General features: G+C 39.4%; 1 protein-coding gene and 1 long non-coding RNA gene across 2 annotated transcripts; one reads left to right on the top strand and one right to left on the bottom strand.

Annotated features, from left to right (window-relative positions):
* The first annotated feature begins 5,686 nt into the window (after positions 1–5,686).
* LOC133390964 (putative nuclease HARBI1) lies at positions 5,687–11,168 on the top strand. Its single transcript, XM_061640474.1, has 4 exons — positions 5,687–5,874; positions 10,148–10,577; positions 10,642–10,783; positions 10,843–11,168. Exons 1-4 carry the CDS (start codon positions 5,687–5,689, stop codon positions 11,145–11,147), a joined length of 1,065 nt encoding a protein of 354 aa, XP_061496458.1. The 3' UTR covers positions 11,148–11,168.
* A 2,835-nt stretch (positions 11,169–14,003) lies between these two features.
* Positions 14,004–14,931, bottom strand: LOC133391571 (uncharacterized). Its single transcript, XR_009765060.1, has 2 exons — positions 14,328–14,931; positions 14,004–14,252 (listed from the first exon to the last, which is right to left on the bottom strand). It is a non-coding gene; the product is annotated as an uncharacterized LOC133391571 (long non-coding RNA).
* Between the last annotated feature and the right edge of the window lie 1,285 nt (positions 14,932–16,216).

Here is a 16,216-nt window from a genome sequence, read left to right as displayed (position 1 = left end):
GCCAAAACCAAAACAAACTGTGCCGTATCTGACGTGTGTTTTCGAAGACGACAATTGTGAAATTGAATTGGACAGTGTACCAAAAACGACTTGACTTGTTTGTAAGTAGTAGACAATCGTGTTTTTCAAATCAAGGATTGCTAGTAAACTGTGGATATTTGTGTAGGGATTATAAGGTATGGGAGGAAGAGAGAGAGCGAGAAAAAAAGACATAAATGGATAGTTGTATCAACAGTGAGAGAAGGACAAGGAATAGAAGTGAAGAAAAATAAATTGTCAGTTGAGTTAGAACTGTCAGCTGGAACACATATACTGTGAGTGCGTGGCGTATTAATGAGATCCGAAAAGCGTATTTCCTCCTCCGGTCACTACAATTTGTTAATTGGAATGGAAAACCCTGTATCAACTCTTTCTTACGCCAAATGTAATGAACTTAATGTAATAGGATTTGGGCTCTATAACATCCTCGTTGGCCAAATCCAATAGGAGGTTTCTTGGAGCCTGTACAAACAGGTATGGCTTTCTCCACCCTGTCCAAAATGGTGTCAATTTCCACCATATGAAGTTCACTTTCCATTGAAAATAATCAAGGAAGTGGCCCACAACTATGAGAACCCCTGGAAAAAAAACCCTGTAACCAGGTATAAAAATCCTACTATTTTATATTTAAAAAAAAATATGTAACTCTGATATCTCTGCGAAGAGTGTGTACTGCGCGAAGTGTGCGCAAGGTGTGAAAAGTGCTAGCGCATCCGCACTGTGCTATGCGTACAGTGGGTACAGTAGCACTTTACCCAACACTAAAAAACCGTTCAAACACGGCATCAAAGCCTATGTCCTGTGTCCTCTATTTTGTTATCTATTCCCTGAAACTTTGTTTATCGTTTCAATTTCAAACATAGTTGATCAATATTTGCGGTAAAGCAAGTTAGAGGTTTTTCTTCACGTTTTACCGTTGTTGAAACAGCCGACCACCGTGAAACGGGGGTTGAAGTTGTTAAGGGTAACTTCAGACCTTTCAACCATGAGAGCAGGCAGACTGCCTGCTTATGTAGTCTGTTTATGCAGTGGCGGATTTAGGGTGTTGGAGGCCCCAAGCGATAAAAGGAGTGGAGGCCCCCCGGTTGGTGTCGAGCGGGTGAAGGGGGGGGGAGAATGCATATTGTTGCATTTGGTTTTGAAACACTTTAATGGTTTGCAGGAGGGGCGGGTTCGAACTGGTGTTCGATCTGTGTTCTGTTGGTGTATAAATCGTACCTACACAACTGAATTCATCGAACGCGTTCGTACTGGTGTTCGATCTGTGTTCTGTTGGTGTGTAAATCGTACCTACACGTCATTGTTCGCGAATGAACTGAACTGAATGGATTCTGCTCATCATGTTAATCCATTTTTAAGTAGTTTTTTTTATAGAATCCTTGAGTGTGTACAAGGCATTGGTTACAATAAATGCTGGATACATTTTTGCTCGTATTATTTTTTTACATGCTAGTTTTTGGTCGGTTTAGCGATAACTTGTGTTGACCAGACAGCAGATGGGCCGAGTGTTTAATATTTTTAAATTATTGGTTTCAACCGCAGAATGAGTACTTCTTTAGCTACAGTATGCGTCTATGGTGGGTAAATGAAAAAGATAACGAGCGTTCTTTGTGATTAAAAACCGTATGAAAAAAAGAACGAAATGATCGTCGTTCATGTTCGGTTCTTTTTGGTGAGCGAACTAGTACGTTCGGTGAAAAGAATCGTTTTGCCCATGCCTACCTCCAACCATGCGCTTTACGATAACATAGACCTCGCCATAAAGGATAGTGTCAGACATGTTGACTAGCCTATTCCAAGTTGCTTTTTTGGTTCGTTTTATTTCCCTTGTTGGGAATTAAAATCAAGGCGGATTACATTTCTTGCCAAAACGATTTTTTACAATATTACGCGTCAAATATTACAAAAAATTTGACAGGTTTTCCGCGGTTGGTTTTTTAAAGAGCTCGTTCCTGTCTTGCGGGCCTTTTTTACCCTTTTCTTCGGATATGCTTCGTGTCTTGCTCGTTTCACGCCTACGCTCGTTTTAAACGTTCCGTTTATGACAGGTAGTTGGAACTTAGGTGCGAGGTTCCAACATCCCTCATTAGTGCATTTCTCGCCATCTTGTATTATCTTCTGCGCTCTGGGAATTCCAGAGTGCCGGATGCCCTTTAGGCAACTCTGCTTGCGGCCTTGCATCTTATACCCAGGTCTGCTATCGGGGCGTCCACCAGTAGACGCCCCTCCTCTTACAAGTTTTCTTAAGCCTGGACATGGTAGCATCACATGCTTTCTCTAGAGCTTTGACCAGGTCTCGCATCTCGTGTAAAACTCTGTCTATTGCTGCGGCCAATAGTTCTTCTTAAAAAGAGTTGTCTTCCATCCCTTCTTTGCGTTGCCTTTCAGACTACGAACTTGTTCCTGGCAAATGGTGATTAAAGTACCCTTTTGGTCTGAGTTCAAGTAATCTGGCAGTACTTCCTATTTTACTGTCCGCATTAGTGATCGGCTCACGAACGTAAAGTCAATTGCAGATTTACGTTCAGGCGTGACGAAGGTGTCTTGACCGTCGTTCATGAATACCATCTCTAGTCCAGCGAAGGCTGCTAGCAGTGTGTCTCCTCTTAAACGCTCCAAGAGTGTTTGCCCAGCTTGCCGACCATGCGTTGAAATCACCTGCTACGATAAACTTCGATGATCTATTAACAGTCAGAACAATATTATCTAACAGTTGTTCCAATTCCTGCAGGGTCCAGCTGGGTGGAGCGTATGCACTTACGACAAGGATGCCTCCCACCTCTACTGCTAGCATTCCTCTTGATGATTTGTTGACAACCCTTTGTATCGGGAAATTGCCACATTTTACAATTGCTGTCAACTGATCCTCACTGTATAATATATTGTTATTGTGCTGATTTTATTTCACCGGGTCAGCAACAATAAATACGTCCATTTCTCTTTGAAACTGCCTTTGTGGTGGGGTTCAACCATCACCCCACGGCAGTCTAGGCACATAGCGTTTCCACACTCACGTCTCTTATGCCCTTCTTGGCCACATTTGATGCAAAGTTTGCTTCAATCTTGGCCATTACACTCGAAGTCTCTATGGCCCACTCTCCAGCCTTTGAAACACTTCACCAGGGCTGTAGTTTCTCTCAGACTGCAAACGCACCATCCAATTTTGGCACTGTGAATATCGCATTCTGTGTGCCTTTTGTTTTACCTTCTCAGACTTTGATGTCTTTGTGATCGATGTCTATTGCTAGTTGCTGCTTGAGGACTACAGCTGTCTCCTTTGCAACAGTCACCATAGGCGCAAGTGACCTGACACACGTCTTGTCATTTAAGGCATTCTTGATGCCCGCTTCCAACTGCGTCGCTTCCTTGCCTCTTTTAAGCACCAGCATGCCACCATTTTGCGTTCTGCGCACCTTGGGCACTTGATCGCCGACGTCATTGGGAGATTCGTCATGAGTTTGTTAGAGATTGCAGTGCCATAGGAAAATGAGGAATAGACAGAAGCAAGTGTTGTTCGATTGGAGTGATGATGAAGAAGGAAGTTTTATTTGACACAAAATGATCCGAGTTCATACAGTACAGGTGAATAGTGTGTAGACAAGGGTAATTCAGTATTGAGGTGTGACAGCTAACTGTCCTGCGTTGCACACAGGGTGGTCCTGTGTCCAACAGAGTTAGCGTTATGAGTACCTTCGTCAGATCGACTTCCTTGCATTTCTCGATGACCACCTGGCTTTTGGTATCTTTTTCTTAATCTTTCTTTTGGGTCTCTCCTTTTTGTTGTTTAGACCCAACCTGTTCCTCGGAGCCTCTCTCTGCGCAGAGCTTTGTCGCGCATTGATTTCATATTTTCGAGCTTCCTTTGGAACTCGACCCTTCCGTGTTTGAGGCACAAACGGAGCCTCTTCTGTCGACTCGGATTGTTGAGCCGTTTGCACTTCCGTTTCACGGGTTTTGCGCTGTTTTAGTTGTTTCTTCAACGCACCCATCTCCTTGTACTTTGTTTCCATGAACTCAAGCAATTATTCCACCAAACAGGTATTCAATCGCGAGATTGTTTGCGTAGTGTTTCAAGGGATCGAGTTTTGTTTTGTGTGTTGCTTTCGGAGGTTCTCCATCCTCCTGCGCCTCAAAACTTTTCTAGCTCAACTTTTCCTTAAGCTCTTTTTGAGCTTCGCTATGCACTGATCTATGAATCGCATCATGTTCTTCATCCTCCTTACTCTTCTTGGACTTCGGGTTTCTGTCTTTGTCGAACCAGCCAGATTTGGTGTTGCTACGTTGTGACGGGAGTGTATTTTTTACACAATTTATTATTTTTGTTTTTAGAGCGTTCTACCTCTCGCTCGTAGTTTCATATCTGTTTGCTGGTAGTAGAGAATTGTCTAAAGCGGCTGTGAGCTACTTCTTCCAATAAAAGTTTTTTTACGATTGCCACCTCGTTTGGCAGCCGTAACTTTACAAAGAATTGTTTTGGAAGTTTATAATAATGCCATAAACTGCTCCTCGAACCATATTCAGCATTGTGGCAATGTCTTTTCCGGATGTTCTATTTTCAAACACCATTGTATTCAGTTTCAGTCTTCGTTCGAAGGAGTTTAGTTTCGGCATCGAGGTGCGGCCACTGCATCCATGCTTGCTGAAACAATATAAACAATTACGCATTACAAGTGTTCGTTTGATTTAGAATCGAGACAACGTTAGAGTTGAACCAGAAGTACCTGCAACAGACTGCTGGTACAATTGCCATCAAAGTCCGTCCGGAAGATTAAAATTTTTGACGTATCAAAACATGTAAATATGAATCATTTGCCTATCCACTGTGTTGAGAATTACATTACTATTGACAAAACGATGCACTGTTGTATCAATATGGTTAAATTTATTGTTTGAACTGCGAACTGTTTGCAACGTGTTTGTTTCTATTTTGGCTTTTTGTGTTTGGGTGATCGTGTCCAGGGTCAAAGATTTTAGTTTTTTTTTTATTTAGAAATTTTTATAACCCCCCTTAAGGCAATCGAAGCAGCCCTGACAAAAACGAGATAGAGTGCGGTTGATCATGTGCCTTCGTCGCATTCCGAGTGAGCGAATTAGCGGAAACTACGAACGAGGATGAATGGCGCTGGCTCTCCACTAAGGTCAACGATGCCGACGACGGAACCAAATTGCAAGAGAATCCTGACTTGTGTTCATCCAGCAGGTGGTTCCGCAGTCCTGAGTTTCTATGGGAGTCGGAAGATAAGTGGCCGGTTAACCCTGTCGACCCAGGTGAAACCTTCGAAGAATTTCGCCACATTTTCATGCATCACGTTGCAGGTGCCACTGTAGTTAAATTCCCGCGATGCTCGCGGTGGAAATTAACTACAGTGCTACAGTAAGCCGGTCTCGTAGTACAGTCGTCAACTCGTACGACATAAACAACATGCCCGTCATGGGTTCAATCCCCAAATAGACCGTGCCGCCATACGTAGGATTGACTATCCTGCTATGGGGGGGAATCAATTAGTCACTGAAAGCCAAAGCCCACAAGTGGTACAGGCAGGCCTTGACCGACAACGGTTGTTGAGCCAAAAGAAGAAGAAGAAGAAGCTCGCGGTGGAAGAGATTGCTAAGGACGATAAGTTACGTTCATCGTTTCATCGGAAACATGCGAAAGCGTGTTCAACAGTCAGCGAAGATCGATGGTCCATTGACACAGCAGGAATTGTTGGATTCCGCGCATTCGCTGCTTATCTGGACTCAGGCCGATGGATTTTTGTCGGACATTAAGCGGCTGAAGAGTGATGCACAGCAAAATCATCTGTGGAAGAAGCCAATTGCTCGCGGCAGCGTGTTGTACAAATTATCACCTATGATAAACGAAAAAAGGATTTTAAGGGTTTGTGGGCGGTTAACTGAATGTTCTTTTGTAGAAGAAAAACCGGCCATCTTACCGAGACGACATCATGTGACCGACTTAATCATCTGGGACTTCCATGAACGGTACTGCCATCAGAGCCACAGAACAGTGATAAACCAACTGCGTACTCGTTACTTTTATGGAGTTACTCGATACTGAGGCCCTTCACAATTCTAGTTAGTTTTTTGTATGGAGTTTGACAGTTGGAGGCTGAAATCATGTGAGCACTCCATACAAAACCTCACACAAAACTAGCCTGCAATTTTCAGTCTATATTATTCTAGCCTCAAAGCTAGAATTAGATTTGAGTACTTGCTCGAAAACACGGTGTTGTTTACATTTACCCCAAGGTGCATTAAAGAGATGACGTGGTGGCATCTAGAATCAAAGTGTATGTAGTCCAGGTGGTCTCATAGCATGTTTTTTATAACCAAATTTGTATATCACTTTTTGACAGGATGGGAGAAAACTTTTGTTCAATCAACCTTTCTGGAGGCTTGACGAATACACAAAACACTCTTAAAATCTTCATTCAGAAGCAGAAGCGATAAAAATCAGCGTTCTAAATTCATACACCTTGGGATAAGCCCACCTGTATATTATACTCACTTAGATAGCTACTCGATAACTGCTATACAATGCAAACAGCTGACAGGCTGAAATTTCAGCCTACGAACTTAAAACGGCAAGGACCCCACTGATGGAATTTAACCGGGTTCGACGTGATTGTCAGCGCTGCAAGGCGAAGAATGCCAAATTACCAAACCCAGAGATTGGCCGTACCTCAAAGGGCTTTCACACATACAGGACTGGACTCTTTCGGACCGATACTTGTGGTAGTTGGTGCGATACACATCGAACTGGCCCATTCGCTAACTACTACTTCTTGTATCCTAGCAAAATGTCGATTCATCGCTAAAAGAGGCTCACCGCGAGAAATTGTTAGTGACAGGGGCACTAACCTCATCGGTAACGCACGAGAGCTCAACGATGCCCTGTAGGAAGTAGATGAGGTTACACTGCAGTCGAGATTCAGCTCACTCGAGCTAAAGTGGAGTTTCAATCCGCCGGCCGCACCACACTTTGGTGGATGTTGGGAACGCCTGGTACAATCAGAAAAAAAATTATGTAATTTTAATTTACCGCGTTTACCGACAGATGAAATACTACTCACCACGATGACGGAGATTGAGATGATAGTAAACTCTCGGCCGTTGACTTACATACCGCTCGATTCGGACTTGGACTTTCCCATAACCACAAACCACCTACTGCTAGGGAGCTCAGGTGGAAGAAAAACTGCGACGTTCTTCGATGACTTCGGCTTTGATTAAATCGTCTTGGAACGCCACACAAGGGAATGCGGACTTGTTGTGGAAGAGATGGATCGCGGATTATTTTTCTACACTGACCCGCAGATCGCAATGGTTTCATCCGGCACCGCGCACCAAGGTAGATGATGTTGAAGTGATTGTGGACGGAAATTTGCCGAGGAACAGTTGGCCGATGGGGAGAGTGTTACAGGGTTTCACACTTTCGGGGCGAGTATGGGTTTCGAACGACGAAATCCGTTCGACGCTCATGAGAGAATGAGAAACATGAGATACAACTGTCAATCTTAGACAGGCGTTTATATCTATGATTTAAGGCTTATACAATTTTGAATTTTGATTTTTTTTCCGTTGGTGTTGAATTTGAATCGTTACATCTGTATTGGATGATTTGTTAACAATAACATGGCGGTTTTATTTGCTTTATTTTTATTTAAATTTTAATTTAAACTTAAACAAATTAAGGAGGGGCAGCAAGCTTTGAATTACTTAACAAAAATAAAAAAAATATTAAAAAAATATTATTTTTATACAAAACAGTGATAAATTCTGGTTTATTTAAAAAGTAACTTTTATTTCAATTTAATAAATAATAATGGCAATTAAATTGTATTTTAATTATGAACAACGCTATTTACTATCGTTATTTTACATACCAAAGACAGCGGTTTAATCTTGTTGCGGGGAACGTTATTGTTCGGAAACATATCCCTGAGATTGTTGATGAATATTTCTAGCTGCGTTTAGTTTGGACATGAAGGAATTTTCGCTAATAGCTGCTGTTTTATATCATTTGCCGAATGACCAAGGTAAATAGACAATGTTGCTGGAAAAAAATCAAATTGTTTTGAATTTGGTCACCAACAAAGTTGCGCGCAACAAGAATAAACCAATGCCTAAATGAAACCTAAAAGAACCAACACTATTAAGTAAAATTTCGTCCTTGCGTTTCATCGTTACTAACCATAATATGCACAATATTTGCAAGAGAAATGCAGGACCGATAATTGATCTACTCCTGTAATACTAGATGCGTTCAAATTTCATTTTAACCAATCCTCTCAGTAGGAATTGGCACTCCAGTTACGCTTCAGTCTACGTCGTCACACCGATCTTGGTGGTTTTGGCCTGCGTAAGAATTGTCCGAAATCGCTAACCGTCTCACGCCTTCATGTGCTAATCCGTTATTATGGTCTGAATGACATACACATACTTACCAACACAAGTTGGACTTTCCATAAACCCAACCCGTTAATGTTCATATGGACGCTCCCTTGGGACGTTAAAAACTGAGCGAATTCGGATACGCTTTTAAAATGCATTTAGAAAGCCTGCATTAGGCCTTCAAGGCCGAATCCATCGCCAAGAAAAAGAAAAAAAAGAAATGAAAACAGCGGTTTTACTTTGATTGAAGCAGCTACAGTCACCCCAGCAAGCGTGCGAGCGCTTTCTGAAAATGTATGAAATTTGACAACCATAGCGAGAGTCAGTTTGAAAACGCCTGTTTCAGAATCAAACAATTTTGATTTTTTTCGCACGCCTCTAGGAGCGATTACCGCTTCTTGAGATATATAAGTCATTTAGCAGCAGTCTGGCAGCAATCAAACAAGATATCCAACTAAAACAAATGTATATGAAGTATATGAAGGAGGAGATATCTCGAACCATTCCATACATTGTTCGTGTCTGATGTATTGTTTGATGGCTACCAGAGCGCCGGATAACCATTGGTAAAGTGTCATCGTGAATCTATTTCCCGCCTATCCCGATGTAAACAAATAAAAATTCTTCTCAATACGTCAAAAATTCTGGGTTCATTTAGTTTGATGCTGAGCTTTCAACAAAATTTGCAGTAAAGAACAGTTTAGTAGAACAGTAGAAATAATAAAATGATGTTCATAACAAATGTTTGTGCTAGTGAAGCTGCTGCTAAGAGATAATTAATACGCCATCGCAAATTGCTACGAAATAACACGGATCCTCTCGCTCTTGCAGATGAAGCGTACACAGAAAACTTTTTTTACTGAACTTCAGTAAAATTTTACTGAAATTTTTTTAACTGAAGTTTCAGTAATCCTTTCAGTAAAAAGAATGTTTACTGAATCATTCAGTAATATCCGGTGCTCACCAAAATGACAGCTCGTTTACTGAAATCCCAGTAAAGCCATTCTCATATTACTGATTTTTCAGTAGTTGGTAGCGATTAAAAAATGACGAAATACTTCTTTTAAATTGAGTTTTTATTGATGCGCAGATATTGCCAGTCGCTCAGTTCATATTAATACATGTTTCGTGTTGTTTTATACAGTTTTTATACTGTATCTCACCGCCGCAAGTGTAGATGGTTCAGTAAGCGCTCACAGACACCACGCAATTTCAGCAAGCACAGTGGATTGTAGCAAACATTTTACACACCAACACGGCTGACAATTCTTTTAAATTAATCCCGTAAGCCGAAATATCACCTGAAATTTCACCAGGGTGCCTGTAAGCGCCTACAAAATCAACTTTTTGCACATCACGAGCAAGTAGGTACCGCATTGTTTTGTTTTGATGTTCTAACTGACAGGTCGATTTGACAGAATGAATTGCTTCATTTTCAGTAATTTGTTTTACTGATATCCAGTGAAACGACTAATTTGACACTTATTTTACTGATTTTCAGTAAAATGTGTATTACTGAAATGCATTCAGTAAATTGTTTTGCTGAAAGTCAGTAAAAACATGACATTCAAACTGAAAATCAGTAAAATATTCTATTACTGAACCGTTTCAGTAAAAAACTTTACTGAAGCATGATGAGAAAATTTGCTGTGTATGTACCATAACGAATTAAATATACTACTGTTTACTTACTCGAAATTGATTATTGTTTTAGCTTTATTCAAAATTTAAGAGTTTCAAAGGCCATATTTTTGTACCTTTTTGATGGTCTTCACGCGCAATTAAATACTCAACGATGTTATGGACTCGACACGAAAGAACAAATAGCAGCATGCCTAATTTTTTTTGCAACCGGAAGCTACCAACGTGGCGTTGGGAAAGATTTCCATATTGCAATTGCGCAAAAAACGTTTTCAAAAGTACTACTGCAAACATTAGTCCCTCTTCATAATTTAATAAGAGATTGGATTCAATTGGCGATGTCCGAAGAGGAGCGACAAGAGGCAAGATTTTTTGAAAAAAGTGGATTTGAAAATATCGTCATGTGTGTTGATGGTACCCACATAAAAATAAAAAAAAAAACACGTAACCGACCACTACAGTATTTAAACCGGAAGAACGTTTATAGCATCAATGCTTTGATTGTAAGTATATTTATATTTTTTGCAAAAACATAAACAAAAGCTAACAACATTTTGTTTATTGAAGGCATGTGATCACAAATACCGGATTGGAGCAATCGACGCTCGTTTTGCAGGATCAAACCATGACGCCCATATCTGGAGAGTAAGTCCAGTCCGGGCTTATTTTGAGCACTTACATAGAAGTGGCCAAAATGACAGACTATTTGGTAGTTTGAAATTTTGTATCATGTAAAAAACACATTTTAATACTACTGTTTATATTCAGGAGATGCTGGATATCCCTCAGAACCTTGGATAGTAAGACCTCATCGTGATCCGGATGAGGGTTCTGTGGAAGCACAAGAAAACTCAAAAATATCGTCGGGAAGAATGACTGTGGAGCAAAGTATAGGAATCCTAAAATCACGGTTCAGATGTCTGTTAGGAGCTGAAAGATCCCTGAATTACGATCCAAGAAAGGCAGGACTAATAATCAATACGTGTTGTGCGTTACACAACATGTGTATTGAACACAATATAGAGTGGCAACAGACGTTCAATAGTATTATTCGTGGTATAGAAGATTCATAGAAGAAAACAGGAAAAAAGAAAAAGTAGCAGTGAAATTCAATAAATTTATGAAATTTTCAATTTTAATGTAGTTTTCGAAAATTGAATCAATACAAACAAAGAAATTCAATACTGAGTACCATCGCAACAACTTACTAAGCTAAACGTTTTTTCTCTAATTCTAGTTTTAACATTTGAACCTCAATTTGCTTATTAGCTATTGCTTTTTTTAATTCTAACTGGCTATTTGATATTTGTAATTTTAAATCTAACTCTTTTGATGACAAAATTTGCCTTAATTCTAATTCCTTATTTGCTAATTCAATCTTAAAATCGAATATTTTTTGTTTCAAATCCAAATCTCTTTCTGCTACCGCGCGTTTAGCATTTATGTATTCTTTTATAACACTCAAAAATGCTTTTTTTAATTCTAATTCTTCCTGTTTTATGACTGCCAGTTTTTCTGTTGTCCTATAGTACCTTTTAAATTCTAACAACTGTAGTTCAGCAACACTTCTCTTTTTAAAGCGATGAAATTGTGTACCATGCACATTTGCTTCATCTTCATCTTCATGTTGCTGTTGTTGTAATTGTTGTTGCTGTTGTGATTGCTGTTGCTCTTGAAGCTGATGTTGAGTTCGCTGCTGCTGTTGTGAAGTTTGTTGCTGCTGTAGCAAAGGTTGTTGCTGCTGCTGAGAAGTGTGCTGCTGCTGTTGCGAAGTTAGTTGCTGCTGTTGCGGGTTTTGTTGACTTTGTTTTTGTTGTTGTGGTTGTTTTTGAAGTTGTGATGACGGCCCGGGTTGAGGCTCATATTGTAGTGAATCTACACCTAACATAGGCAGATCGGGTGTGCCTACTATGGACTGTCTTAAATCTAACAGTTCGATCACATGTTTCTCCATCATAGAGAAACTACTCAAATTACATGGACCTCCACCTGTAGCCCTATACTCTCTGTTATTGTGGGCGAGCTTTTTTTTTAACCCTGATTTATAATCTGCCCAGACCTGACAATAAATAGGATGAACATTGATATAAAAATACTAGTTCAGAAATTATAATTTACGATGTAAACTTACTTTTTTCCAGCCTGAGCCATCTTTCATAGGTGGTCCTAATAAATTTAATTGGTTGGAAACTTCCTCCCAAAATGCGGTGCTCCCCTTACTCCTATCACCCACAACATCGCTATTCTGCTCGATTAACGAAATAAGTCGCTCGAACTGAGACTTATTGGTAGTTTTTCTTTTGTCCTACAATATGTATCATACAAGATTAGAAACGATATGAAGAGATTTGCATGTGATTAGCCTTACTTACAGCCATATTCATTGAAATCACTACACTTCTTGTTTTAACAAGTTTTACACTGCAACTAGTCAACAAAACGGCTGCTCTGGTTTGGCTATACCGTTAACCAATACGCCAAAATATTTCGTAGTATTAATAAGAGTTTCAACCAACACAAAACCCATCCGCATGGAACAGAGTACGACGGTTTGAAACGGCATGGTCAAGTGGCATTGTTTTGTTTTTCTAGGAAATTTTCAGCACGAGCTTTGCACTGTTGGTGATTTTATGAGGTTGGCCCAAAATAGTAAAATATATATCTCAAAATATCAGAAGTTAACAAAAAACGTATAGATAACCTGTTGGTTTGTTGTTGTATTGCAAAATGATATAAATTGTATAATCTGTTTGTATTATATTATACGAACATTATAACATTCTAATTTATCAATGTAATGAAAAACGTTTTGACCACAATAAAGGCCATAGTGCAGTTTCACATCGATTCTGCTCAGCGGATTACCAACAGAACAAAATTGGGTAAATTATTTGAGGAGTAATTATTTGAGCAAATTTATTTTATGTTCATTTAGTAATATATACATAGTATATATATATATATATATATGTGTGTGTGTGTGTGTGTGTATATATATATATATATATATATATATATATATATATATATATATATATATATATATATATATATATATATATATATATATATATATATATATATATATATATATATATATATATATATATATATATATATATATATATATATATATATATTTATATATGTATATATCCGATATATTTTATGTGTTTTATATACATTTTCAAAACTGATGAAAACTTTTTTTTATTGGAAATAGATAACAAAACATTTCCTAAATGTTACATACCTCTAAGTTCCAATCACTTCAATCATTTAAAGCAAAATTTAAAGCAAAACGTTACATTGAAAACAACATTCGTTCCAAATCCGCAGCGCAAAACCTCGCGGATTTCTCGCCATACAAACGGGAACGTTCGACCCCGGCAGGTAGAACTCATTCTTTCGCGCGCTTCTTACGGTCTCTCAATGGTACGTTATTTTAAAATTGAGCGCCAAGTGAGCGCCTTCTGACAACCGCGGCGAACGGATCTCGTCGTTCGAAGCCTATAGTCGCCCCGTTTATTTCAAGACCGCGGGACACCTTCCCGAATCTGTCTTAGTCAAAGCCAAGATTGCGGTACGATGCTTGAAATCGTTGATGATACCTGAAAACGTTGATGATACCTGAATTCATCGGATGGATTGCTGAATCTGCGGCACATTTCTCGAAACACACTGGCCCGCGCCGAGGACATGCGGTCGAATAGTTTTTTACACGGATAACCTTTGTGTACATCAGTCTATTAGAAACACTCAATTATCCTTTTCGTTTTTTTTACCAAAAAAGACAATTTGATAAAATGAGTGAATGCACACTCTTAAAAATTTTTGCCGAATCTCGGTTAATTTTTGCCGAGGTTTGCACAACTGCGATCTCGGCAAAGATCTCGGTTAAATTTCTGTTGCCGATATCTCGGTTAATGTCATTTTGTTTTGACGTTTACGTTTAACCGAGATTTTCGGTTAGAGCAAATCGAGATTTCGGCTAAATATAAAAACATTTTATTTTTATTTTAGTGATTTTATTTGCGTATCAAATGGGTTTTTTTGATGTGATGGAAAGCGTTGGGACAGGCGCCGATTCAACCGCCGGTTGGAGCACAGCGTTTGGATGTGCTACCGGTACAGGAAAATGAGCCGGACAAGGAGCGGGCACTGGTACAGGCACGGTTCTGTAAAGCGGGCAGAGTGAAACAAGTCTGAGTGAACCCGTTTTAGATTTCTTGTGATCGAGTGTTGATACTTACCTCGTGTAGGTGACCGGAAATGAATCCTGGAAGTCTGTACGGTCTGGCAAAGGTTGAACCAACCGGATTAGCTTCCACCTCTGATCCTTAAATAGGGACTGCTTCGAGCGACGCTCTGAAGAGCACCGGTTGCGTGCGCTGATGGAGTTTCCTAGCCCCAACCCCGCTCCATACCTGTGCTCGATCGCACGCTACTGATTCTCGTTTTTTTCACGCTGAGAGACTCATTTTCACTTTTTTTTTACATTTTTTATTTTATAGCACAACATCACTCCGAAAGGTTTTCGTTTCATTAGCACGAGATTAACAGAATGGCGAATGACAGATAGAATACCGAGCCTCGGCTAATCCAAGTAGTAAAGCTGAAATCTCGGTTATTTTGACGGATTATCTCGGTGACATCAGTGTTAACGTATGTGCTCGGCATGTTGTGTTGCCGAGTTTCGGTTCAAATTTTTATTTAACTGATATTTCAGTTTTAAATGGTACTGATTTTTGGCTACTGGGTTTTTTCAACTGACATATCAGCAAGAATCGAAAGAGCCGACGGATTTCGGCAGTTTTTTTAACCGAGGTCGTGAAATATTTTTAAGTGTGCATATTTGTTTAATTAAAATATTTACTATCTATTTATTATGAGTAGCTTGGTAGACGTTTTTAGAACTGGCTTATTTGGACTTTATTGCGAAGTTTAAAAATTCGTCTGTCCTTTCTGGCTTAATATTTGCTACTGGCCTAACTTGGCCTAATGATGGCGCCTATTTCCCGAACAGCTGATCGGTCTTGACCGCATTTGACCCCGTTTCGCGACCGCTGCCGAACTTTACCCTAATTGGCCCTATTTTTGATAAGCTAGCTGTTTCGCCTTAAGGGTTATCCTTCTGTCCTTGTCTGTCTAACAGCGCCATCTGGTGTTTTTTGCTACATCTATTCGAGCTGTCCTTGACAGCTCGTTGTTGTTATCAACACTCGCTTGGCTAATCCACACGAGGTCGATATCGTGCCAACAAGTAGTTTGAACTGTTTAAATAATCTTTTTTGGTTAAAACACGAAAAAATGATTAACTGTTTTCAGTACACTGTACACTGTACATGTACACAAAGGTTATCCGTGTAAAAAAATATTCGACCGCATGTCCTCGGCGCGCGCGGGCCAGTGTGTTTCGAGAAATGTGCCGCAGATTCAGCATTGCATCCGATGAATTCAGGTATCATCAACGTTTTCAAGCATCATACCGCAGTCTTGGCTTTGGCTAAGACAGATTCGGGAAGGTGTCCCGCGGTCTTGAGATAAAGTGTGAAACCCTGTAAAGAGATGGCATTTGCTCAGCTCAACTGAGTTAATACATGTAACTTCATGTTGAGCTGAGCATATGTCATCTGTTTAAAACTTACACAGTATCATCTACAGAAAATTTACTACAAAGTCCTAGCTTTGCTAATTGTTTGGTGTAAAATTGTTCGCCCGGTATTTGTTTATAATTCCTAATTGGCAAAGGGTGTTTAGATTTACCTATATTGTCCCTCAGTACTACGTTATAAGATTTATCTAGTTTTTATCTATCCAAGCCTGTATATTTAAGAGTGTAATTTTATTTTTTAATTGAACATTGCAGACTGCAAATTCATTTCTTCTGCGAGACTGTTTGGATGCAATACATGTTTGGAATGCAAAATTGGCAATTAGATAATATTGGGCAAAATGTTTTCAGAATGTGGATTTCATCAGCTTTAACTTTCAATCATTTATTAGTTCTAGTTATTAGTGCTATTGGTTAAATATTTAAATAATTAAACTTACGCTGAATATTTATTTATTCATAATTGATAGTTAATTCATTTTCTTGTTTTGTGCTTTATATCACATTAAATTCATAAACAGCCTTCAT

The sequence above is a fragment of the Anopheles gambiae genome, chromosome 2 (genome assembly GCF_943734735.2).
Source record: "Anopheles gambiae chromosome 2, idAnoGambNW_F1_1, whole genome shotgun sequence".
Classification (NCBI taxonomy): domain Eukaryota; kingdom Metazoa; phylum Arthropoda; class Insecta; order Diptera; family Culicidae; genus Anopheles; species Anopheles gambiae.
The sequence above is the reverse complement of the archived record's forward strand: the minus strand, read 5'-3'. Positions and strand labels throughout refer to the sequence as shown.

Excerpts from the sequence above, each read along its gene's own strand:
- LOC133390964 (XM_061640474.1), top strand. The coding sequence starts at position 5,687 with ATGCGAAAGCGTGTTCAACAGTCAGCGAAGATCGATGGTCCATTGACA. Across the intron at positions 5,875-10,147 it reads ATTGCTCGCGGCAGCGTGTT|CTTTATTCAAAATTTAAGAG; the intron begins GTACAAATTATC and ends TTATTGTTTTAG. Across the intron at positions 10,784-10,842 it reads CCAAAATGACAGACTATTTG|GAGATGCTGGATATCCCTCA; the intron begins GTAGTTTGAAAT and ends GTTTATATTCAG.